Genomic DNA, 27,362 nt, shown 5'->3' with positions numbered 1-27,362 from the left:
GCGGGTTTAGCTAGTTATTATTCTGCATACAGACTAATGCATGTTTTATATTTCCAAAACCTAAGAGCAAGAATAATGTGTGTGTGTGCAACTATTAATCCGTGACACATTCTTTCAGAAATTATTTCATAGTTCATTTCATTCCATTACAAACTGTTCTGAAAGAATCTCATATTTCCTTATGGCTCATTGTACTTCCTGAATATGTAATGTATGCACCTTATGCAAAAGAGAGAGAGAGAGAGCAGGGTCAGAGTATTTATTATTTGATGAGAAAGAGACGGAGAAACCTGATAATATACTATTTGTCCATAGGTAAGGAGTTCTTCCCCCCTCCCTCCTCCAGTCTGACCATTAGCCCCTGCCTACTGAGACTCCATCTCCCTCCCTCCCCCTTACCACCGTCCTCTGTATTTTTCTAAGGCCTGACAGTTTTGTTGCTGTGTGGTTTCCACCACCTCTGCAGGAAAGCTATTCTAGGCATCTGCCATGCTCTCAGTAAATATACTCGAATGCTTTAATGACTGGGGCCATAATACGCATGATATATTACATTCCAAGCAAGTTTGACTGGCTACATGAGTGTTTTAACTACTATATTAAGCATGTCGCTATAATAGTAAAGGATATTTTGGGGAATTCACTAACAAATACAAATTTAGTCTCTTTGCAGGAGGTGTGTTGCATGTGATACTTTGGCTTTCAGCTAAGATCTGTTAATGTTAGCTGTGAGTCACCTCAGCGGTGTTTTAGGTCATCCAGTTCATTCCCTGGTCCACGTTACAATAGCTTACATTGAGGTATGATTGCTAGAGAACTGGGCATGATTAAATAAGACAATGCTGCCTTTTACATCAGACAAATTGTCTGACTGCAGGGACGTTAAGCCTTTTCAAGAAAAGAAATTTAGACAGCCCCATGTGCTTCAATTAAGTATCATTGTTCATGAGGTGAGAGTTAATCTTAGCTTCTTTGTAACTGAACAGAATCTTCTGGACACTGTGATAGCTTTGATTAGAGCAAAGGGAAAATGTAAGAGGGCAATTTTCAAAGAGATTTCTGGGGCTGAAAAAGCATGTTTGCCCATGGAAATCAATAGCCTGAAAATTGTCCATGGGCAAAACAATGGGCCTAGTGCAAAAACTGCACGTCCTGTTACTGGCTTTGGGTGGGGTGTTTCCAGGGGTGGGAATGGGTAAGGACTAATACACAGCATGTGTACTTTTGTGTTTTCGAAAGCAGGGGTGCTTTCCTTTTGGTTGAAAAAAGCATTTTCACCAAAAGGAGATACAAGAGCATGCAGGACTTTTTCTGAGGTCATTTTCCAAGTAGTTCACACTGAAGTTCACAAGCGAAATGTATCCTGAACTTTAAAAGGTAGGAAGTTTGACATTTTCCCTCCCAGATGCACAAATGTTATGTGCTCTAACCTGCAGGGCTCTTTCAGACCAGAAAGCTAAGGGAAGCTAATCTGGTTATTAAAACATTCTGGGTCCGATACTCAAAACTACCGCCTGCATTAGCATGCAGTTAATGCTGGGTTTGTGCACACGTTACAGTGTGCCAAACGATCCAATGGTTTCAGTGTGAGTGAAACCATTACTGCAGACTGCATTTAAATGCATGTTAATGCAGTCCTTATCCATCCCGCAGCCATGCTCAAAAGAAAACATTTCACTTGCACATTTAGCACAGGAAATGTTTCACCAGGTCTAGAGCGGCACAGAAGGGTTGGTTAAGAGGAGTGGGTGCCTAGTGTTACCTCTTCTCTCCCTCCAATCGGACTAACCTGCCCTGGACTGCTGCTTCCTGCTTCTGCCCTATCCTATAGAACTCCCCCACCCCTCAGCCAAACCCGACCCAGCCCCCCCCCCCCCCCCCACTGAAATTAAATAAAAAAGATTCACAGGTGGTCTAATGGTAAATGTCTGATGCTTAATCACTAGTGATATTCCCATTGGCAGACTTCAATAACTGGGAGGGACTCTCGGAATATTTACTACACAACTATTAATGCCTGCTTAGAACTGGTCCCCACCTTCTCTGAATCACAAGGTGGAAAGTTAAGTCAGCCATGCCAAGGTGTGACATGTGGATACTCCAGCCGGCCCACGAAACACACAGTCAAGTGACACAGTGGTTATATTTCAGGAAAGGGTCTGCACAACCTGACCAGACTTACACCTGAATCAGCATGTAGGGAAGAGGCCTGGAGAGGACAGTGCCAAATAAATTCAACAGGAATATGAGTCTTCACTCTACAGAATTCTAAAGTGTGGTACGTAGATAAGAACTTTTCTGGGAAAGAGTAAAAACTGTCCCCTCAGTCACCTCTTTTTTAGACTTCCAGATAAGCGACTCCATATATGGACTCAAGAATTTCACTGAATCAGGGTCAGTAGGTCAAGGGGCTAATCTGAATAGGAAAAGCCATGGCTGCCAGTTAGCCGTCCCTTGATGGATCACAACTTGCTACTAAAGGATGCCACTTTAAGAGGGCAGATTCCAGGATCTCAGTCCTGGCCTGGTATTTTTATTTATTTATTTTTTGTTACATTTGTACCCCGCGCTTTCCCACTCATGGCAGGCTCAATGCAGCCTACATGGGGCAATGGAGGGTTAAGTGACTTGCCCAGAGTCACAAGGAGCTACCTGTGCCTGAAGTGGGAATCAAACTCAGTTCCTCAGGACCAAAGTCCACCACCCTAACCACTAGGCCACTCCTCCACTGTTGCTACTATTTGAGATTCTACATGGAATGTTGCTATTCCACTAGCCAATACACCAAACCAAAGACAAAGAACTGATGATATGCACCCCATGTACCTATAGGATTTCTTCTATATTTTTTATTAATTTTCTGTACTTGTAAAATAACATAAGCCCAAACATCTGAAGATTCAAAAACATGAATATACTCTAGAATATGTTTGGGAATCCTCAGAAGACACCACTTCCGGCACATTCAATAATGATTGTTTTTTAGCCTAGTGGCATAGCGTCTCCTCATCGGACAATCCCTTAGGTAACTATTTTATAGTGCTTTTGCAAACGCACACTGCAAAAAGTGCTCAAAGCTACATGTGCTCGCTGCTACAAGTGCTCTAAATCAAAATCAAAAACTGTTTAAAAGGACTTATCTTAAGTTCCTCTCCGTGTTAAATACTGTTGGACTCCAACAGTATTTAACACGGAGAGGAACTTAAGATAAGTCCTTTTAAACAGTTTTTGATTTTGATTTAGAGCACTTGTAGCAGCGAGCACATGTAGCTTTGAGCACTTTTTGCAGTGTGCGTTTGCAAAAGCACTATAAAATAGTTACCTAAGGGATTGTCCGATGAGGAGACGCTATGCCACTAGGCTAAAAAACAATCATTATTGAATGTGCCGGAAGTGGTGTCTTCTGAGGATTCCCAAACATATTCTAGAGTATATTCATGTTTTTGAATCTTCAGATGTTTGGGCTTATGTTATTTTACAAGTACAGAAAATTAATAGAAAATATAGAAGAAATCCTATAGGTACATGGGGTGCATATCATCAGTTCTTTGTCTTTGGTTTGGTGTATTGACAAGTTGAATTTACCAAAGATTCCAATATTTAGGAGATTTTGAGTGGTTTCGCTATTCCACTAGCAACATTCCATGTAGAAGTCGGCCCTTGCAGATCACCAATGTGGCCGCGCAGGCTTCTGCTTCTGTGAGTCTGACGTCATGTAGAATCTCAAATGGTAGCAACAGTGGAGGAGTAGCCTAGTGGTTAGGGTGGTGGACTTTGGTCCTGAGGAACTGAGTTCAATTCCTTCAACCACAGAAACAGAAGCCTGCGCAGCCTTCTACATGGAATGTTGCTAGTGGAATAGCAACATTCCATGTAGAATCTCCAATAGTAGCAACATTCCATGTAGAATCTCCAATAGTATCTATTTTATTTTTGTTACATTTGTACCCCGCGCTTTCCCACTCATGGCAGGCTCAATGCGGCTTACATGGGGCAATGGAGGGTTAAGTGACTTGCCCAGAGTCACAAGAGCTGCCTGTGCCTGAAGTGGGAATCGAACTCAGTTCCTCAGGACCAAAGTCCACCACCCTAACCACTAGGCCACTCATCCACAAATGGTTCTGACAACCAAAGCAGCGGACGGTGAAAAAGTCTGGCATGCCTTCCCTTGCTGGTGGCTGCCTGTGCCCGCTGTCAGCTGGGCTGCCCCAGATTCTCTACAAAACTGCATGCATTGCACATTAATCCTCTACCATGGCAGACAGCACTAATAAGCATGTTCTGCTCTAGAAAATAAAATCATGTTAGTTGTGTGCCGTGAAATACAAACTGTAGCCCAGCTGCAGCCTTTTGAGATCAAAACAACAGTACCCCCTAATCTCTACAGTTCAATGCCAGTTTAGCCTATGACAACATCCCAGAGAAGTGAGAGAGACCTTTGCCGAGCTCCAAGAAAGTGGACTTTTTAAAGCCATTACATTTTGACAAATCTTTTATAGATACAGAAAAGCATTTTCTTCAGCTCCTGGGCTTCCTGTTCACTAAAAATTAAAATTTGCAGCAGGGTCCCTTCCCCTTCCCTCCCTGCTCCCATCCCTCATCCTCATCAAGTGAGGGGCCGGTATAGGAGGTGGAAAAGTCATCTCCCCCCCCCCCCCCCCCCCAATCTCAAGTATGAGACCACTTGCGCTTTTTACATAACCCTGGATGTGGACACACAGAAGAATGAAATCCTGCAAATGGAAAGGTGGAGGGAATTCAAATCCTTAACTATTGGCTACCTCCAAGCATTCTGCAACTACAGAGGGTTTCATAACCTTCTGTATTATTTTCCCCATAGAAAGGGATACTGCCTTTCTGTGGTTGCAATCAAAGCAGTTTACATTTTATATACAGGTACTTATTTCTGGGGCAATGGAGAGTTAAGTGACTTGCCTAGAGTCACAAGGAGCTGTAGTGGGAATTGAACCCAGTTCCCCAGGATCAAAGTCTACTGCACTAACCACTAGGCTACTCCTCCACTGGCAACATTCCATGCAGAATCTCCAAAAGTAGCAACAGAATCTCGAATAATAGCAACATTCCATGTAGAATCTCAAACAGTAGCAACATTCCAGAATCTCAAATAGTAGCAACAGCAACATTCCATGTGGAATCTCAAATAGGGAAAGGCAAATTCGATTTGCTATACTGGCTTTCTGCGGTTTTTGCAACTATATTCAAAGCAGTTTACATAGTATATACAGGTACTTATTTGTACCTGGGGCAATGGAGGGTTAAGTGACGTCCAGCGTCACAAGGAACTACAGTAGGACTCAAATCCAGCTCCCCGCCGTTCTCAGGCCACTGCATTAACCATTGGGCTGCTCCTCCACTCTGACAAGATTTACCCTAACATTTCAAGGATTATTTAACCACAACATCCTGTGCCTGACTTCCTGCAAATCCACCCTGCCCTTACATCTCCATACTTACAATTCAACATGACAGTAAGAAACCTTAAACTCCCCCCCCCCCCCCCCCCCCCCCCCCCCCCCATTTTATTGACATTTATCTCAGCCCTGAGGTACAAATATTGGAACAGGATACAGTAGGCTGAGAGAATTAACATGAAGAGCCTGCCACTGGTACAGAACCTGCTGAAGGATGTTTATGCAGCACCGGCTGAAGCCAGATAGGATGTATTCCCCAGACAAATGACTTCTGCCTTCTTACATAAAGCACAGCTTTGTCCAGGATGTCCTTTTCCTGTTTGCATGTATAACACTGTCTTCATTTATACAACAGTGTGCTTGAGGGAACAATCCAACAGATTTCAGAATACTGGTCTTGGAAACAAAGGTCCAACCAGCAAGTTGTAGATGATCCTGTATTCTTGCATGAACTTAGTACTTTTAGTCTTTGATGTTCAAAATGTGTAACTTTATTGGCTGCAAGGATAAAAAGCAAGCTTACAAAGCAAACTGGGGTTTACGAAACAACAGGGTGAGAACAAAGGGAACAGTTTTCTACAGCAAGTATTAAAAGTAAAGGAATCCTTTCCCAAGAAAAGAAAGAGCAGGTTTTGGGCTGAAGTTTGTGTTTTATGATTTGGTTGTTGATTATTTATTACTAGTAAAAAAAGGGCCGTTTCTGACACAAATGAAATGGGCGCTAGCAAGGTTTTCCTCGGCTCCCCTGCAGCCACCTGTGTCCAGCGACCCTCCTCTCCCTCTGCGCCCACTGCAGCCACCCATGACCAGCAACCCTCCTCTCTCCCCTGCCCCCTCCTGCCACCCATGACCAGCAACCCTCCTCTCTCCCCTGCCCCCCCTCCAGCCACCCATGTCCAGTGACCCTCCTCTCCCCCTGTGCCCACTGCAGCCACCCATGTCCAGCGACCCTCTTCTCCCTCTGTGCCCACTGCAGCCACCCATGTCCAGCGAACCTCCTCTCTCCCCTGCCCCCCTTCCTGCCACCCATGACCAGCAACCCTCCTCTCCCCTGCCCCCCTCCAGCCACCCATGTCCAGCGACCCTCCTCTCTCCCCTGCCCCCTCTCCAGCCACCCATGTCCAGCGACCCTCCTCTCTCCCCTGCCCCCTCTCCAGCCACCCATGTCCAGCGACCCTCCTCTCCCTCTGCGCCCACTGCAGCCACCCATGACCAGCAACCCTCCTCTCTCCCCTGCCCCCCTCCAGTCACCCATGCCCAGCGACCCTCCTCTCTCCCCTGCCCCCTCTCCAGCCACCCATGTCCAGCGACCCTCCTCTTTCCCCTGCCCCCCTGCAGCCACCCATGACCAGCAACCCTCCTCTCTCCCCTGCCCCCCTCCAGTCACCCATGCCCAGCGACCCTCCTCTCTCCCCTGCCCCCTCTCCAGCCACCCATGTCCAGCGACCCTCCTCTCTCCCCTGCCCCCCTGCAGCCACCCATGTCCAGCGACCCTCCTCTGGACATGGATCAGATGTGAGGCATGTTTTTTTTCCCCAGGTTCTGAAGTTGACATTATAATGGCTACGGTGATGTCAGCCTGATCTACGGAGCCTAGCAGACCAACTCGGAATGAGCCACAGTCCCAGGCAAGTCAGAACGTTGGAGGTGAGAATTATTATATAGGATTCTTTAAAATGTGACTGCATTTATGATTTATACTAACAAGTCTTTTGTGTATCTATTAACAGTCTTTTAAGAGCTCCTGATGCAGCACTTGAGAGGGCAAAACGTGACCATGTCAGGCTTTTAATTATTTATGTATTTATGCTTTTATGGAGTGAATACATTTGGACTTTTATGTGTTGAACACTTTTGGACTTTTACTATTATCAGTCTGCTGTTTTGCTGCCTGATCGCTTGCCCGTTTGTTTCTTAGGACCTATATTTCAACCATACAAATTTCAGCAGTCCTTTTGAGTCCAATCAGGAACTGAACCTCCCTGGTGCAGTAGCCCCCTTGTCAATCGGAGCTGAGAGTTTCCCCCCCTCCCCTCCTGAGGCAGGTACATAATTTTAAGTTGGTGTCTATGGCCAAAAATATACTCTGCAGATCCTCACGGTCAGGCAGTTATCCAGAAGCAGGTGCATAAGTAGCCAACTTGCTCAACTGATTCAGTATTTATTTATTTATTTATTTATTACATTTGTATCCCACATTTTCCCGCATAGCAGTAGGCTCAATGTGGCTTACAAGTTCCGGAGAGGAGAGTACCAACCCCCGGAATATATACAGAGTGGAAAATAGAGTAACAGTAGGTGCAAGGGTTTTCAGGCTTTCCCCAATGAATATGCATGGACCTATTTGCATATAATGGAGGCAGTGCATGCAAGTAGATATTCATTGGGGAAAATCCTGAAAACCTGACTGGGTTGCAGCTCTGGAGGACCGAGGTTGCCCACCCCTGCATTAGGTGAACCATCAGCTGTTCACCCATCCCCTGGGTGGCTGAAGGCCGCCCTACTCACTGTTTTCCAGCCTCTCCCTTTCCCTAGCCCCCCCCCCCCCTGCAGTCCAGCATCTCCCCTTTCTTAACATCTCCCCATTGTTTTGAATCTCCCCTTCCCTATTCTCTCCTCAGAAGGCCAGCATCACCCTTTCCCCTCCTTCCATTCAGCATCTCCTCTTCCTGTCCCATGTGCAGCATTACACTCCCACTCCCGCCCTGCTGCTGCCCTTCCCCAGCCCAAGTCGCAAGTAGACAAAATGCCGGTGAAGGGTCTGTAAATGCAGACGTGTGCTCATGAGCTGCCATGTTCCGGAAGCAGCAGCATGTGAGTGCAAGCCTGTATTTAAAGGCCTTGCACCTGCGCTGCAAGCACCTACAACTTGGCCCAGGAAACAGGTAGGGCAGCAGGGCAGAGGGAGGAAATGCTGCTCATGGGAAGGAGGAGTGGGGAAGTGGAGAGGAGATGCTGCCACCTTAGGTGGAAATCTTGTTTGCATGGTGGAGAGCAACTCTCAGCCAGTCCAATTAACCCAGCTAAATCACTCAGAAAATTGGCCTCTTCATTGTAATATATCGTCAAACACGGAATCAGAAAACCATCAAAATGTGTGTGAGTCCCACAACAGAAGGGATGAACTTTTGCTTTGACACTTTGTAGTTTGTGAAATCTTATTTTACAGTTGCAAGAGCAGCTACTAGTCTCCAAAACATCCGCTTTTCAGTTTCTTCAACATACTGTCCTGGGTTTTAGTCCTTTTCTTATGATTTCACACTTTTTGTCAGAAACAGCTATGCACCTTTTATTATGGCCTGTATCTTATCTTCTGAGTCCATTCATCTGTTATCTATGCTGTGTTTGTGCTTTACTTTTATCAGTGTGATGCCTACATGAGACTCCAGTGAAGATCTTCTCTTCAGCTGTCTGTGCTGTTTTCTCTTTCCAAAAATACTAGGACTAGGGGCCATTCAATGAAGCTACAAAGTAGTACATTTAAAACTAATCGGAGAAAATGTGTAATTAAACTCTGGAATTTGTTACCAGAGAATGTGGTAAAGGCAGTTAGCTTAGCGGGGTTTAAAAAAAAGGTTTGGACGGCTTCCTAAAGGAAAAATCCTTAGACCAATATTAAAATGGACTTGGGGAAAATCCACTGCTTATTTCTAGGATACGCAGCATAAAATGTTTGGTACTTTTTTGGGATCTTGCCAGGTACTGGTGACCTAGATTGGCCACTGTTGGAAACAGGATGCTAGGCTTGATGGACCTTTGCTCTGTCCCAGTATGGCAATACTTATGTACTTATGTACCTATACCACCATGATGCCTGTAAAGATCACTACAGATGCACTCCAATACGGATTCACTGTAGTAGGAGCCAGTGGCGTAGGAAGGGGGGGCGGTGGGGCGGTCCGCCCCGGGTGCATGCCGCTGGGGGGTGTCGGCGCCTCGCTGGTTCCTTGCTCTCTCTGCCCTGGAACAGGTTACTTCCTGTTCCGGGGCAGAGAGAGCAAGGAACCAGCGAGGCTGCCCTCGCGACGCCATTGGTGGGAGCAACTAAGAAACTGGAGGACTCCAGGATTAAATGAAGTGGATCATAACTAGTTTTCTTGTTCTAACAAACTAGAATGTTATCAAAAAAGCAAGTGTTGTTAGTTCAGTTGTCTCAAAGTTACCTGCCCAGAGCTATTCCTCCATTTATAAATAGATTTGCTCTGGAGATACCTATCTATAGCAGCGATGACTTACTGATTATACGATAGGATCTGTATGTTAACTGATTCAAAATAAACTCATTTTCTATACCTTCAGTTTCTGTACAGTGAAAACAGAACACTGTGCTCCTTCCTGTACTGATGTCAGATAATTAGCTGACATCAGACAGCTAAGAATGTCCTGCTACCTGATGACCTAAGCCCGAGGACACATCCGAAATTCACTTGCCCTGAGCAGTATGTAAAAACTGTGAATTCAGGCTGTAAGTTACAGAGAAAACACACATAAGGATTCCGATTTTCACAAAAGTCACTTTTTACCATCAGACTAAAGGACACCTTGGGGCTCATTTTTGAAACAGAAAAATGTCCAAAAGGCGGCACAAAGCAGCAGATGAGCAGGGGTTTCTTTTGCCAAAATGTCCAAATCCCTATTTTTGAAACCCATTTTAAAGATATTTTTTTAAATGCAGTTTGTCTGCACGGCGTCCAAATCACAAGGGAGCGTGTCGGGGGCATGTTAGGGACAGGATTTGGGTGTTTGCAGAACATGGACGTTTTCTGCCATAGTGGAACAAAGCAAAAACATCCAGGGCTAAAAGTTAGATGTTTTGGTCTAAACGGATTCAATCAAGACTGTCACAAAAAGATGCCCTAAATCAGTGTTTCCCGAGTCCGGTCCTGGCATACCCCTTGCCAGTCAGGTTTTCAGGATATCCATAGTGAATATGCATGAACTTGATTTGCATACACTGCCTCCATTATATGCAAATCTCTTTCATGCATATTCATTGTGGATATCCTGAAAACCTGACTGGCAAGGGGTATGCCAGGACCGGACTCGGGAAACACTGATTTAGGGCATCTTTTTGTGACAGTCTTGATTGAATCCGTTTAGACCAAAACATCTAACTTTTAGCCCTGGATGTTTTTGCTTTGTTCCACTATGGCAGAAAACGTCCATGTTCTGCAAACACCCAAATCCTGTCCCTAACATGCCCCCGACACGCTCCCTTGTGATTTGGACGCCGTGCAGACAAACTGCATTTAAAAAAATATCTTTAAAATGGGTTTCAAAAATAGTGAGTTGGACATTTTGGCAAAAGAAACCCTGCTCATCTGCTGCTTTGTGCCGCCTTTTGGACATTTTTCTGTTTCAAAAATGAGCCCCAAGGTGTCCTTTAGTCTGATGGTAAAAAGTGACTTTTGTGAAAATCAGACTCCTTATGTGTGTTTTCTCTGTAACTATGCAAATCTGTAATATGCAAATCTCTTTCATGCATATTCATTGTGGATATCCTGAAAACCTGACTGGCAAGAGGTATGCCAGGACCGGACTTGGGAAACATTGCCTTAAATGACCAGATGACCACTAGAGGGATTAAAGCATGACCCCCCTCCCACCCCCCAAAGATGTGAAAGAAATAGTACATACTAACCTCCATGACAGCTTCAGATGTTATGGCCAGTCCTATTAGAGCAGCAAACGGGTCCCTGGAGTAGCCTAGTGGTCAGTGCAGTGGACAGTAGAGAAGGGGACTCAGGCACCCAGGCTGCTACACTTACAGTGGAAACTCCAAAACCCACCAAAAACCTACTGTACTCACATACAGGTGACACCTGCAGACATAAGGGCTATTGTTTTTGTACGCTTTTCCCTTCGACATTTTTGTTTTTTTTTGAAAATGATCACAAAAGAAAAAATGCACTGTGCACAAAACGACATTTTCAAAACAAAAAGATGGGCATTTTTCTGGTTTGAATATCGCTATGTTCATCAATTGACTTTTGGATATTTCCAGCAAAATGACCAAAATTGGATTTAGACATCATCAAAAAGGCTCTTCACATGACTTTGTGCTGGTTTTCAGCCCTCCCCTCCCTGTCCCTCCGCACCCACATTTTTTTTAATTTATGATTTACTAGAGAAAATGCCTGTAAAAATTGATGGGATTAAAGGGCTCAAAGATTTACTCTATGAGTTGATTAAGGAAAGGAAGGGGGGATATAATTTAGGAGTCAGATAACCTGACTCCTAAATTATATATAATACCTGAAAGGTATTAATCCGCAATCGAATCTTTTCCGGAGATGGGAAAGGCGGTAGAACGAGAGGACATGAAATGAGATTGAAGGGGGGCAGACTCAGGAAAGATGTCAGGAAGTATTTTTTCACGGAGAGGGTGGTGGATGCTTGGAATGCCCTCCCGCGGGAGGTGGTGGCGATGAAAACGGTAACGGAATTCAAACATGCGTGGGATATACATAAAGGAATCCTGTGCAGAAGGAATGGATCCTCAGAAGCTTAGCTACAATTGGGTGGCAGAGCAGGTGGGGGGAAGAGGGGTTTGGTGGTTGGGAATCGAGGATAGGGGAGGGCAGACTTATACGGTCTGTGCCAGAGCCGGTGATGGAAGGCGGGACAGGTGGTTGGGAGGCAGGAAAAACTGCTGGGCAGACTTATACGGTCTGTGCCCTGAGAAAGACAGGTACAAATCAAGGTAAGGTATACACATGAGTTTATCTTGGGCAGACTGGATGGACCGTGCAGGTCTTTTTCTGCCGTCATCTACTATGTTACTATGTTACTATGTTAACCTGTAAGACATCTTTTCTTCCACCAGCCTCTGTCTCCCTCCTACCAGCCAGCCTCTTTCTTTTAGGACCCCTTTATCTCTTATCCGCCTCCACATCTCTCTTTTTGCCTCACTCCCCGCAGCCTCTTTGTCATCCTCCTACTCTCTCCCACTCATTTCTGTCCTAATCGCAACTCATTCTATTTCTCTGCTCCCCCTCCCTTCCCCCTTCTCACAAGCTTACAGCCATTGCATCCTTCAGCCACCCTCCCCCCAAATAAAAACCCTATGCTGACATGGTATTTTATCTATATTATATAAATGTTCTTGCATGCTGTCTAGTATAGATAGTACTGTTTGTATTGTACTGCCGTTATATAATTGTTTTACAGTGCTGTTAGATGTTTATATTTCTGATACTGTATCATGTTAATCCTATTACTAGGATTTAATTTGTCATCTCCAAGTTTACCCATTAATTGTATGTGGTCATTTCACCATTGTTATGCTGTTAACAATACAGTAAGTTTCATGTCAAGCTACTGTAGATTAAAAACAGGTCAAAAGACAGAAAACAGAGAGTAGGGTTAAACGGTCAATATTCTCAATGGAGAAGGGTAGATAGTGGGGTTCCCCAGGGGTCTGTGCTGGCACCGCTGCTTTTTAACTTATTTATAAATGATCTAGAGATGGGAGTAACTAGTGAGGTAATTAAATTTGCTGACAATACAAAGTTATTCAAACTTATTAAATTGCAAGAGAATTGTGAAAAATTACAAGAGGACAAGACTGGGAGACAGGACATCCAAATGGCAGATGACATTTAATGTGAGCAAGTGCAAAGTGATAGATATAGGAAAGAGGAATCCGAACTACAGCTACGTAATGCTAGGTTCCACATTAGGAGTCACCGACCAGGAAAGGGATCTAGGCATCATCGTTGATGATACGTTGAAACCCTCTGTTCAGTGTGCGGCGGCAGCTAAGAAAGCAAATAGAATTTTAGGTATTATTAAGAAAGGAGTGGAAAACAAACATGAGGACATTATAATGCCTTTGTATCACTCCATGGTGCAGCCGCACCTCGAATATTGTGTTCAATTCTGGTCACCGCATCTCAAAAAAGATGTAGTGGAATTAGAAAAGGTATAGAGAAGGGTGACAAAAATGATAAAGGGGATGGGACAACTTCCCTATAAAGAATGGCTAAAGCGGCTAGGGTTCTTCAGCTTGGAGAGAAGACAGATGAGGGGAGACATGATAGAGGTCTATAAAATAATGAGTGGAGTGGAATGGGTAGACATGAATCGCTTGTTTACTCTTTCCAAAAATACTAGGACTAGGGGGCATGCGATGAAGCTACAAAGTAGTAAATTTAAAATGAATTGGAGAAAATATTTCTTCACTCAGTGTGTAATTAAACTCTGGAATTTGTTGGCAAAGAAAGCAGTTAGCTTAGCGGGGTTTAAAAAAGGTTTGGCTATTTTCCTAAAAGAAAAGTCCATAAGTCATTATTAAAATGGACTTGGGGAAAATCTACTGTTTATTTCTAGGATAAACAGCATATGTATTCTACTGTTTTGGGATCTTGCCAGGTACTTGTAACCTGCACTGACCACTGTTGGAAACAGAATGCTGGACTTGATGGACCTTGGGTTTGTCCCAGTATTGGCAATATTTATGTACTTAATCTGTACCTGGCTGCTGCACAGCACCTGGGTGAATAAAGACTACTACTACTACTAATAGCATTTATATACGGTTAATAAATCCCAATAAATACATACACACATAATCAATCAATCAATCAATCAATCAATTTAACTGATCCTTCCAGTGCCCTTATCAATTTCCAGGAGAAAAGGTGTAGTTGGGGGCTTCCCCTTGGGGACCGGGACCACTGCTGAGAAGGATGATTAATGACACTCGCGGTGAGGATGACTGAACTTGCAACTTCCTATGTCTCTCTGACTAAAGTCTTACCCAGCTGTCCTCTACCTCTCTTTTTCCGCCCTCTAGTGGGGAGGGATCTCCTCGAGTAGGTGAAGACGTGGGCGGCCTCCTCTCCTGCCCATATTTGGACTGCCTCACACGTCATTCTCCTTATATGGACAGTGTCGTCACAGACGAGCGCTCCATTCAGATAAATTCTTCCAGCGGAATCCCCTTCGTGGAAATGTAGTTGAAAGAGTGATCGGTGGTTGTGAGGAGGAGAGAGAGAGAGAGAGAGACGCGGCTCAGACTTTTTTTTTTTCTTTTATGATTGTCCTGTTTCAGACCGGTTTTTCTCGGTAGAGCAGGACTTAAAAAACGTGGATCCTCCTCCCAAGCACACACATGGCTGCAAGGATGAAGGTGAAATCCGTGGGCTGCCGCCTGCTCAGGAAAAGCCTGAGGAAAGAGCTGGCTCGCTGCTTGGTTCTGGACTGCCGACCCTACCTGGCCTTTTCCGCCTCCAGCGTGAAGGGATCCCTGAACGTGAACCTCAATTCGGTGGTGATCCGCCGGGCCAGAGGCGGGCCTGCACCCGTTCAGTTCGTGGTGCCCGATGAGGCTGCCCGCACCCGGCTGCGGGAGGGCGGCGTGTCGGCAGTGATCGTGCTGGACGAAGGCACCCCTCACTGGCAGAAGCTGAAGAAAGACAGCACGGCCCAGATCGTCTTGAACACGCTGACCACCCTGCAGGCAGGACCCAAAGTCTGCTTTCTGAAAGGTGAGCGAGCAAAAAGTGGAAGAAAAATCCTGCCTAAACTGTGGTTTTCAGAAAAGTGGGGAAAAAATGTAAATAGCCTTTGACTCGTATGCATTGATGTGCAAACGGATTACTTTAGTGGGTGCTGCAGCTGGCAGGGAGCTAAAGGTGATTATAAGGCGCGCAAAACACCACGGGGGTGACAGGCTCTCAATCATTTAGACAGCAGGTCTTCAGGAAATGAAAATAAACCTGTGTGTGTGAATGTGTTCTGCTGCAGAGGTGTGAAAGGTTCGCCTTTTGGCATTAGCCTTGGCAGTATTTTGTGAATTGCAGCATCTTAAGAATGAAGCCCAAGTGGCCCCAGCGTGCCAGGCGCTGCAAGCCGACTTCCCTGTTGCTATGAAAATCCCACCTGGGAGTTGACTGAAAAAGAAGTGAAGCATCCAGGGGATGGTCTCTATTTTATCTGCAGGGTCCTGCCAGTTGTTGAAATAGCGCTTAAGAGTTACGTTCTTGTTTGCAATTCTCTCTACAGAAATGCAACTAGAAACGGTAGCAGAATGAACTGTTTGACGCGCATAGTCCTGTCATTTTGAAAATTCGGATCTGAATGGCACCACGCTAGATGCGCAGCAGGGCTAGTAACCGGAGAGAGGCCAGAATTTTAGACCCTGGTTAGTTGTTCACTGTAAGGCGTCACTTTGTTCTGTTTATGGAGGGGGGGAGGGGGTGTCATTGTGGATGTCAGGGACAGAGCCTGGCGCTCGGATGTGATCAGCCATCCGGTGCTGGCGCTGTGGCGGCCCGGGGGAGGACAGCTCTGCCTTCTGCAAGGGGAAGGGAGGGAGCTGGAGCCGCGCTTGGAGGCTCTGATGAAGGGATGAGTCACCTCTTAATCCCTAGGCGGACACTTAACTGCTCACCTGCCGGTTCCAGGGCCTAGGAAACACATACACCCGGATCTAGGATGCTTCAGTACTGTCCCAGGAAGGGAAGGAAATGCAGTTAATAGAACCCTCTGAAAAACAAAAGAGCAGCTTGTGGAGATCAAACTGGGTCTCTTTTAGAAACATGCTTTGAGATGGCAAATAATCTAGCTTGGATATTTGGATAGGGCACTTGAGTTTGGGATCTGTTTTGACATGGTGTGCACCTTTTAATATGTGCCACAATATTTAATTATTTTTATTTATTGCATTTGTATCCCACATTTTCCCACCTATTTGCAGGCTCAATGTGGCTTACAAATATCTGTTATGGCATTGCCGTTCCAGGGAGTCGGATACAATTGGTGTTGTAAACAGAATGAGTATATTTATTTTAGAATCAGTTTTGAGTAGCCTGTGCTAGGAAATAGGGAGGGGGGTATAATGTAGTCAGATACCCTTTAAGATTACCCTGGATAAGGTAAACCTTGGTTTGAAAACATAGTTTTAGGAGGTGAAGTTTCATGTCGATCACCTAAGGCTTTCTGGATATATAACTGACAACCTGAATATGCAAATACAATGCAGTTTTACTTAAGTATCTGTTTTGAAATTCAGTGAATCCTTAGGTGATTAAAGAGGGGGAAAGCATGACCAGACAGGAAACCCAACTTTTTCCCCTTAACTGAATACAGGAAGCACAGCTTTGCCTATTTTGTAAGCAGGAAACAAAAATTAAAGGTAACAAGGATATGAATACAGTATCCCAAACAGTTCACACTGCCTTCCGCCAGTTCACCAAGGGGTGGCTGAGTTTTCCTGGAAAGCAATACATTTGTAATTAAGCAGGGGTTTGCTGCTTTTTTTTTTGTTTGTTTGTTTAAGAGCAGCCAGCCTGCTGTTCTGCTGGAGCCTCTGGCACAATCCAAACAGCCCCATGGGGTCGAGCGCTAGACACCAGGAGCCATACTGTGTACCCCTACCACTTCCCCCCATTCCCATCACAGCAACAAGCTTGTAACCACTGCTGCTGCTTCTCCTTGTCTCTATCCACCAAAGGCGTCTGTTTCCCCAAAGCTGAACACATTCCAGTGCCTGGGGAGTTTGCCTGTGCTTGATTCCACACTGTGCAGGGGTTATTCTTGAGCAATGGACAGCCCCACATCCCTGTCGCATCCCAGATCTGGGAGGGAATCTTCATTTCTTCACCTTGGGTACAGAGGCAGTTTAAGATTTTCCAGGTGGTCCACTCCTCAGTGGGAATCACTCTGTAACCTACGCTAGACCCCAGCAGCAAGACTACTACTACTACTTATCATTTCTAAAGCGCTACTAGACGTACGCAGCACTGTACACTTGAACATGAAGAGACAGTCCCTGCTCGACAGAGCTTACAATCTAATCAGGATAGACAAACAGGACAAATAAGGGATAAGGACAAAGGGTAGCAAGATTCCGGAACCCCAAAGAGTAGCAAGATTCTGGAATCCCAAAGACTACTACTACTACTTATCATTTCTAAAGCGCTACTAGACGTACGCAGCGCTGTACACTTGAACATGAAGAGACAGTCCCTGCTCGACAGAGCTTACAATCTAATACCTCGAAGTTGCATCCTGTGAAATATCAGGCATTTTGAGGTTCACTTACTGCTACTGTAAGGTCCCTGTTGCCATAATCAGACCACTGACCATCAGACTCCAATACTGGACAGTCCAGGTCACAAATACTCAGCAGATCCCAAAATGTAGATTCATTTCCCCTAATTTCTAGGAGTCTCCTTGTCCTGTGGGACTGTGAACATTGCCAATACAGAATCCCTAGCTAGCCTAGGTAATAGAAGCCAGGCTCTGGGTTCAGATCCAAACCTTCATTGTTATAGCATGCGGCACTGAACTATCCAGAAGCCCAATGTTTTTTTAATAGCAAGCAATGCTGGGTAAACAGATATCAACAGAATGAATTAAGTGGAGGAGTAGCCTAGTGGTTAGTGCAGCGGACTTTGATCCTGGGGAACTGGGTTTGATTCCCACTGCAGCTCTTTGTGACTCTGGGCAAGTCACTTAACCCTTGATTTCTCCTGGTACAAAATAATTACCTGTATATAATATGTAAACCATTTTGAATGTAGTTCCTTTCCCTAATTCATAGTAGTGTTTCTGGTCACAATAATCTGACACATTTCAGAGCAAATTAGGGCTGCTAACAAAAGCTGTTATATCTTTTTTTTTTTTTTTTTTTTTCCCGTCATAGGAGGATATGCAACCTTTTACTCCCAGTATCCTGAGTGCTGCATAGAACAAAAATCATTTTCACTAGAAGGAAGTGAACTGGACATAAACCTCAGCCATTGTGAAAAGCAGAGTGCGAAACCTCCTTATGATCAGGTGGGTACGAGGAAGCCCTGCACATCCTGCTTCCTGCTTCTGAAAAGGAACACCTTCTTCTGTTCTTTTTCTAGCTTACCACAGTGTTAGAAACGCTAGGATGGGGCCAGCAAACAGTAAAACCAGAGGGAAACCTTAAGTCTGTAAAATTTTGGAGCTGCATTGGGTGCAAATGCCTTGGGGATTGAGCTGTTGCACTTTTTTGATTTTTTTTTTTTTTTTTTGTCACGGTGCATAAAAAGAAATTCTATCTGTCCTACAACCTAATTCTTTGTCGTCTTCCACAGAATAAAGGAAACACTGATTTTTTTTTTTTTTTTTTTACATCTCGTTAATTTAAAAGCAGACCACTCATGATGCGTACTGATCCTACTGGTGGTGCAGTCTTAGCACTTGAAAGAAACGAATGCCACAAGTTTCTTAAAAGAGACACTATTGTTTTCACCGAATGTTGTCTCTAATGTATTTCAACATATAAACATAGTTACACATCTTTGAAAATAATTAACGTGGATATTATTTATGTACAGTATACAAACACCTCCCTTAGTATCAGTGAAGCCAAATGTCACTCCACCCCATCCCGTCTGTTTGCAGAGTTAAACTTCTGCCTGTCGTGCAGCTACCCAGATTAGGAACCGGTTTCATAGGTCTGATCTGGTTAAAATAAATCATCTTTTACCTTCTCGAAACAAATATGAATTCAGTATCAGTTTTGAAGAACAATTCACACTAGATGGACGCTAGTCAATCAGACTTATGCGACTCGCACGAGACCTTAACCGCACAAGCGCTTTGTTCTGAACATTTTGTGCTGGGGCAACGACGTCCGCCAAAAGTTTTCGGCGTAAGAAAAGAGCAAGAGGTGGTCAAGGCTGGGGCCGTGCCTACAGATTACTGGATGGCAGTGTTATTCTGCTGCTATGCGGGTCACTGTATCTATTTAGTAAGACGACAAAAGTAGCTTATCCTTACTTAATTGGGAGGCCTCGTAATACAGTCAGGAGGTTGCTTATGCATCCACAACCTGAGTTTAAACCTTGCCCTGGGATTTCTGTCAGGTAACCTGCCTCTGGCCAGCTCTGCCAGTATTTTTTCACGGAGAGAGTGGTGGATGCTTGGAATGCCCTCCCGCGGGAGGTGGTGGAGATGAAAACGGTAACAGAATTCAAAAATGCGTGGGATAAACATAAAGGAATCCTATTCAGAAGGAATGGATCCTCAGAAGCTTAGCCGAGATTGGGTGGCAGAGTCGGTGGTTGGGAGGCGGGGCTAGTGCTGGGCAGACTTCTACGGTCTGTGCCCTGAAAATGGCAGATACAAATCAAGGTAAGGTATACACATAAAGTAGCACATATGAGTCTATCTTGCTGGGCAGACTGGCTGGACCGTGCAGGTCTTTCTCTGCCGTCATCTGCTATGTTACTTCCATTCCATAAGTGAGTGCATAGCCTTAGCCTGGGAGTAAAAATAACTGGGGACAGCAACGGCAAACCACTCCAGTAATATTTTACGAAGAAATCATCACGCAAGTGGCAGCCCTCATAAGTCCTCATGACTTGGTACTTGTGTACAAGGGGACTACCTCTACCCTTTTTTTTTTTTAACTTTGATAACCTCTCCATTTAAATTTAGGCTGCATATTCAGTGGTCCTACTTAAATGGATAGGGCTCTGAATATCGAGACGTCATCCACTTATCCCTACGCTCTGGCTGTGTGAATGAATATCATCGACATTCTATATACATCTCAAGTAGAGAGGTGTGGTAGCCATGTTAGTCCACTCTTAAAGGTTATCAAACAAAATAAAACATCTCAGATACACATGTGGACCTGAAGTGCACCTTTTAGACATGTGCAAGGTGGTTATTTGAAATGTAATTAGTGTTTTCACAATACTTTTTTTTTTTTTTTATAAAGGCAGGGTACAGAGACAATTATGCAAACTTAGGAGCTCTCAAAACAGAGTCCAGAATGCCCAGTCTATTATTACACTGCAATATCTTGTTTAATCTAATGATATAACACAAAGAAAAGCTTGGTTATACAATCCTCTCACACAGTTCACTTGTGTTTATGTAATAGTTCTCATCCATTTGGAAGCTAGAGAGGGTTCTAACAGGATAGCTTGAAAGCCAGGGTTAATTATGAGAAACCTGATCTTAGAAACAGGAGACCTAGAAATGCTGCATTCCTACTGCTGACCTGGGAAGCGGATTTGTCTTGAAATCCTTGGGCCAGCCCGAAAGGATCTTGTTAGGATTGCAGCAGGATCCTCGGAGGGAAGGGTGCATTTCTAGTCACGACTTGCCCATGGTATTGGTGCCCCAGAACTGCAGGAGATGGTGCAAGCGGGACTCAATAAATCAATTTGTAGTTACTTACAGCCAATCCCTGTGTTCAAAGGGGTTTGCAAAAGACTGCACAGAAGTGGTGGGAGGTCTGCACCGGTGTTCAGCCTGTGCAGTTAGGAAATCAGAAGTAGATTTTCCAAGCAAGTGCTGAACAGGATGTGTGTGTTCATGTACCACCCACACAGTGATCTGAACAAATGACATGTGCATTTCCACATGCAGCTTTAAAAATACACCGCGGTAGAATTATCCCTGTGCCTGTACAATCAGCACTTAAATTCCTGCCTCGAGAGAAAATGAGTGTTCTGTGAGACCAAAATACTGCAGCTCTCTAGGTGGGTTCTGAAAAAAACCGGAATGTTTAGCAGCAGGAAGTGGTCAGGACACGAGTGGGTTGGATTCGATTTCTCAATTCACAGATGTGGACGAGCCAATGGAAGCCTTTTTTGTGTGGGGGTTTTGCAATTATGATTCATTGCCTAGTAACACTGGGGTGTAGAACCATTGAAATGTGGAGGGTGCTTAACCACATTGGTTTCATTCAAATTGTTACATGAGAGCAAGAAAAATATACAATGTGCTGTTTTCTATACAGTTAAATATATGTCTCTATATATCTTTTTTGCTTTCTATTTAACAGGGCAGTCCAGTTGAAATCCTTCCCTTTCTCTACCTCGGCAGTGCCTACCATGCTTCCAGATGTGAACTTTTGGCTAATTTTCACATCACAGCCTTACTCAACGTCTCTAGGAAAAGTTCCGACGCTTTCAAAGAGCAATATCTCTATAAATGGATCCCCGTGGAGGACAGTCACACAGCAGACATCAGTTCTCACTTCCAAGAAGCTATAGACTTTATCGGTAGGTGCAGTCGTGTTCTAAACCAAGCAAGAGAAATGATACAGTGAATGTTAAGTAAAGCTTGATATAAACCAGGGCCGGTGCCTTAGCGCCCCACCCCCCCTCCCCAAGACATTATCCCCTGGATTGTATATATGGCATTCAAAGGTGTGTGCGCAATTTAATTGAGTAATGAGCCAATTAAAGCAAGTGATTGGGTGCTAACAATTATTGGCATCAATTTGGATTTACGCGTGTATCTCGCTAGGTGCTACTCTATAAAGATGTGCGCATTAATGTTTGCGCATGCAACTGAAAAGGTAATGTGGCTCTGGGAGGTTCAGGGGCAGGTGGGGGCGTACTGTTATAGAATTTGGAGGCACAAGGATTTAAACCAGGGGTCAGCTGATATAAATCCTTGTGCTCAATTTTGGGCAGGGGTCCCAGCGCTATGCACTATTCCAGGGGTTGCCGAACCTGGTCTTGGAGGCACCCCAGCCAGTCAGGTTTTTCAGGATACCCACAATGATTTGCATGCACTGCCTCCACTGCATGCACATCTCTCTCGCTCTCTCTCTCTCTCTCTCTCTCTCTCTCTCCTCTCGTTTGGGAGCCACTGCACTATTGTATAAATGGCAGCCGACTCAGAGCTCATTTATTTGGGCATCATTTGATGGTTCTTTCAGTTTGGGTGGCTGTCAGGATCTGTTGTTTATCTTTGACTGTTCTTTGCTGCCCCCCCCCCCACCCCCACCCAGAAGCTGCTGCTCTGGGCAGCCATTTAGACTGCCAGCCCTGAATATAAGTAGCAGATGTGAACTAGAGACCCAGATCAGTATGTTTGCCTGTGCTGCTGTGATATATTAGTGGTAAATGTACTTACTGTCTCATAATGTAAGAAAACATTGTTAAAAATTCCAAAGGGAGCAGCTGAAACATTGTTACAGTTTATCTTTTGGACCGTATGGTGTATAGTTAATGTCTGACAAAGAAAAGAGTGTAATGGAGATTGAAATCCTCTGTAATAACTGCCTAGTAAAAACTTCAGACTTCACATCTGAAGAAGGAGGAGGCTTTCGGAACTGATTGGGAAAGATCCCATTAACTCACCTGTGACTTAGAGGTGGCCAACCCTTGATGTAACTTTCACATTGTAATTGGAAACTAAGAACATATGAACTGCCATACTGGGACAGACGGAAGGTCCATCAAGACCAGTATTCTGTTTCCAACAGTGACCAATCCAGGTCACAAGTACCTGGCAAGATCCTAGAACAGCAAAACAGATTTTATGCTGCTAATCCTACCATATGCAGTGGATTTTCCCAAGTGCATCATAATAATGGCCTATGGACTTTTAGGAAATTAGCCAAACCTTTTTTAAAACCCTGCTAAGCTAACTGTTTTTACTACATTCTCTGGCAATGAATTCCACAGTTTAATTACTCATTGAGTGACGAAATAGTTTCTCCGATTGTCAGGCTTAGTTTCTGACAAGAAAGCAAAGATATTTTGGTTTTGCACACTGAGTACAAAACTGTCAGATTAGCCTAATTTAGTGCAGTGGCCTAAGAAACAGGGGAACTGAGTTCGATTCCCACTGCAGCTCCTTGCAATTCTGGGCAAGTCACTTAACCCTCCATTGCCCCAGGTACAAATAAGTACCTGTATATAATATGTAAACTGCTTTGATTTATAAACCACAGAAGGATGGTATATCAAATCCCATTCCTTTACCTTCCCATCATGGAAGTTACAGGAGAAAACATTTATTTACAATGTGTAAGTGGCATGGAGAAGTGGCCTAGTGGTTAGAGCACTGGTCTTGAAATCCAGAGGTGGCCGGTTCAAATCCCACTGCTGCTCCTTGTGATCTTGGGCAAGTCACTTAACCCTCCATTGCCTCAGGTACAAACTTAGATTGTGAGTCCTCCTGGGACAGAGAAATATCCCAGTGTACCTGAATGTAGCTCACCTTGAGCTACTACTGAAAAGGTGTGAGCAAAATCTAAATAAATAAATATTATATAACACTGGACTTTATGATAAAGCCCCACCAAGTAAAATAGCTAAGTATTGCCATACTGGGAAAGACCAAAGGTCCATCAAGCCCAGCATCCTGTTTCCAACAGTGGCTAATCCAGATCACAAATACCTGGCAAGATCCCCAAAAAGTATAGAACATTTTATCCCAGAAATAGTGGATTTTCCCCAAGTCCATTTAATAACGGTCTATGGACTTTTCCTTTAAGAAGCCATCCAAACCTTTTTTAAACTCCACTAAGCTAACCACCTTTATCACATTTTCTGGCAACAAATTCCAGAGTGAAGAAAAAGTTTCTCTGATTCGTAGATGACTGTGAGCTGGTTATATCTACGGTCCTACTAGTGTTTCTAGTATCAGTGGTAAGAGATGAAGCATCTCTATAGCTAATGAGGATCAGCCTAGCAGGGGTAGCCAAAATTAGGGTTGTGTGTGTGTTTGACCTGGAATAGAAGGGGCTGCAGTACCCACCAAGGCAGCAGGCTTCTGGTGTGTACGAGTCAAAACCTGTCTCTGCACTCTCCCTCCTTGCAGTAGTACATCCCCAGGTCCTCAATAATTAAACTGGAGGAAAATTAGCACTCTTAGCTAAAGGCTTATGCAGGGTTGTGGAATTCACCCAGCTAAGACAAAGTGTTGGTTATGAAAGCACTTCCAACTCCGCTTAGATAACTGCTGCTCTCTTTCCTCCCTTTGTTGTAAAGTACAAAGAGGCTGGACTAAGAGAAGCCAAACAGACAGGGTGAGGGCCACACCAGGGCTGGTAATAAAAGGGTGGGGTCCTCACCAGCATTTCTAATAAAAGGGAGGGGAAGACTTTGAATAGGCAGAACAGATTGTAAATAAACAAGTACAGCATGCAGTTAAGCCTGTTTCCCCCCCCCCCCCCCCCCACTTTATCAGCCACGCAGAACTGGGTTCTAGACCCCATTGGACTGTGAAGCTAATTTCTGTTGTCTACCCATGCAGAGAAGCCCGAGGGCTTTTAGTTCTGCAAGGTAAACTCTATCATGCCACAGTCAATAGACTCTTAACCCCTCCTTCTGACTAAAGGTGAATCATTTGGAAAGCTGAACTCCCTACAGCTGCTCTTTAAACATGAATGAGATTGGTCATGCCTACTCACAGATGCTCATGATCTGTCTGTATAAACCTGGTGCTTATTCATTGCAGATTAACTCATTACTGTGTCACTTAGTTTTGCGGGTAGCAGGCTGCCTGCACTGCTTTAATTTATTTTAGTATCATCCCCGCACGACGTTCACCATATCCTTTTTTTCTTTTTTTTTTTTTTGCAGACACCGTCAGACGAGCTGGTGGCAGAGTCCTTGTTCACTGTGAGGCTGGCATCTCGCGGTCCCCTACCATTTGTATGGCTTACCTCATGAAAACCAAGAAATTCCGCCTGGAGGAGGCTTTTGACTATATCAAGCAGCGTCGGAACGTCGTCTCGCCCAATTTTGGTTTCATGGGACAGTTACTGCACTATGAATCCGAGTGTCTCTCTTCCACTGGCAGCGCTCACACGGCATCCTGCAAGAGAGAGGCTGTTTCTTGCTTCACGGAGGAGCTGACTTTAAGGAAGAGCTTCGATGCCTCTTGCTACGCCTTTCCTACCTCAGTTTTGACTTCCGTACCCATTCACTCCCCCGTGCACCAGCTGAAACTGAGCCCCATCACGGCGTCGTCTTCAGGCTGATGCTGTCTGACCTCTAGGAGATCAGGAGGGCTTCGCTGAGGAACACAAGACTCAATGTGCAATATCAGAGTCGCCCGGAGCGCGCGAGGCGTTTCTTGGGCGACAACTGACACGCAGTATGGCAGGGACGTCAGTTCAGGAAAGAAGTGACTGAAAAGACAAGGAACGAGCCTACAGTCTTTGATCTAACTGTGTTGCTATCATCTACTCCTAGTGCTGTGAAATTCTGACAACGCCGTCGTACTAAAGACGTACTACCAAATAGAAGTCCCTTTCTTCCCTCGAACACGAATAAAGGGGTGCAGAAGCAATAGCGTCATTTGCTTTGAACATCTAAAGGTCAAGGCAGAGAAACTCCATCCATTTCCATCTCATTATTTGTGACAAGGGATTTTGTTACTCTTGTTTTTCAACATACATGTTATTTTTTGCTATCTAAGCGGGGTGGGGGTGGGGCGGGAGGAGAAATGTGTACTTGAAAGCAGACGGCTACAGATAATAAGCTCTTAGCTGCTTGCACTGCTTTGCAACGCCATGGTCCTTAGCAGTTTCTAACTGAGGTGCATGTTGAAAAAGAACACCTCCTCCTCCTTCCTCCCACCTCGGTATTTCCTGCCTCCCTCCCTGGAAATCCCCGTGGTTTCAGAGCCTATATGACAACTGTCCAGTGGGTTTATTATGAGAGAAACAGTTGTATCATTTTATGCAGCGGTCAAAAAAACTTGAACGTAGATTCCACCTCTCCTGTGTCTCTTGTTTTGTGTTTGTATAATGCACTGTTACGGAAGTAGGGATTGGCCAAAATAGAGTTCAAGGGAATTCTATTCCTAAGAAATTCTACTTCTGCAGAAGAACAAAGGTACTTTTTTTGCTGTGTAGGACGTAAATAACGCTCTGCTGGCAGCAAAGAACAGACTGCCTCATGCTCTGCTTTAGCAGAATTGCTGTTGAAAACTGTGATCTTTTGTGATACATTTTATTGAACCCCAAATAATGCCCTAGGACGTGAGTTGTTATGATCTGAAGACGGGACCTAATGTGATCTCAAGAGACATGTGGTCTCCAAAGCATGATGGGCATTATATAAAAAAAAAAAAAAAAGTCAAGCTCCTAAATTTTGGGCCTTGTTTACTAAGCTGTGCTGTAGGTGCACTAGTGTTTTTAGTGTGCGCTAAACAGCGCGTGCTAACGCTAGAGACACCCATATATTTCTGTGGGTGTCTCTAGTGTTAGAATGTGCTAAAAACGCTAGCACACCTTAGTAAATAGGGCCCTTAGGCTCTTAAGTTTTCAGTTGAAAATTCATCTAAATTTAGGACCTTAAGTTTTATGCTTCTAAATTTAGGCCTGTCATTAAGTTTGCCTAGAATTGAGCCTAACTCACGAGCCTAGTGCTAAAATTAGTGCTTACGCTCCTAACTTTTTTTTCTCCCTGCCCCTAAATCTGCCCCTAAGACCACCCACCTTTCACGTTCCTAAATGTAAAAATGTATTGAAACTTTGAGTATAAATGTAGGCCCCCCCCCCCCCCCGGCCCTAGTAAAGCTTCAAAGAGGCCAATTTAGGAGCATAACTCACAAAAGTTAGAAGCACAAATCCTTTGAATATCAGGCCCAACATAGGGCCTCTTTTACCAAACCACGCTAGTGATTCCCGCACGGCAATGCCAGCGAAGCCCATTCAGTTTTAATGGGCTTCGTCAGCATTGCCTAGGGTTACCCATATGGCTCCAGAAAAAGGAGGGCAGATTGAGCCAGTCTGGATTTTTAGTTCCATTGCTTTCAATGGAAGCAAAACCTGGACTGGATCAATGTGTCCTCCTTTCACTGGAGCCATATGGTAAGCCTAGGCAATGAAAAGTGAAGGGGCTTCCTCGGCATTGCTGCGCTGGGAATCATTATCACGGTTTAGTAAAAGAGGCCCATAGTTTTTGTTGGCCCAGATGAAGAGATAACAACAACCTACAAAGATTTCAGCTTTCCCTAAGAGACCAACACAACTGCTTTAACACCACAGCTGTTCAAAGAGTTTGTCTAAAGCTGTCACCTTCAAGAAATGCTCCAGAGAGCCAGTAACTTTTCCTTTCACAGAAGCACAAACTCATTGTGTGCTTTCCCGTCTGTTAGGCGTTGCAAGCAGCTATGAAACATGATCAACTGAAAAGACACCATAAGAGATTTGTCTTTGCAAATGATCCTCTCCCACCA

The 27,362-nt window shown here is 44.5% G+C and overlaps 1 protein-coding gene across 1 annotated transcript; it reads left to right on the top strand.

Annotated features, from left to right (window-relative positions):
* The first annotated feature begins 14,406 nt into the window (after positions 1-14,406).
* Positions 14,407-26,305, top strand: DUSP5 (dual specificity phosphatase 5). The gene is made up of 4 exons (XM_030204767.1): positions 14,407-14,923; positions 18,085-18,218; positions 21,214-21,433; positions 24,755-26,305. Exons 1-4 carry the CDS (start codon positions 14,548-14,550, stop codon positions 25,153-25,155), a joined length of 1,131 nt encoding a protein of 376 aa, XP_030060627.1. The 5' UTR covers positions 14,407-14,547; the 3' UTR covers positions 25,156-26,305.
* Positions 26,306-27,362: the final 1,057 nt, after the last annotated feature.

This window comes from Microcaecilia unicolor, chromosome 5 (assembly GCF_901765095.1).
Source record: "Microcaecilia unicolor chromosome 5, aMicUni1.1, whole genome shotgun sequence".
Taxonomy (NCBI): Eukaryota; Metazoa; Chordata; class Amphibia; order Gymnophiona; family Siphonopidae; genus Microcaecilia; species Microcaecilia unicolor.
Note: the sequence above shows the minus strand (reverse complement) of the source record. Positions and strands in the feature narration are given on the sequence as shown.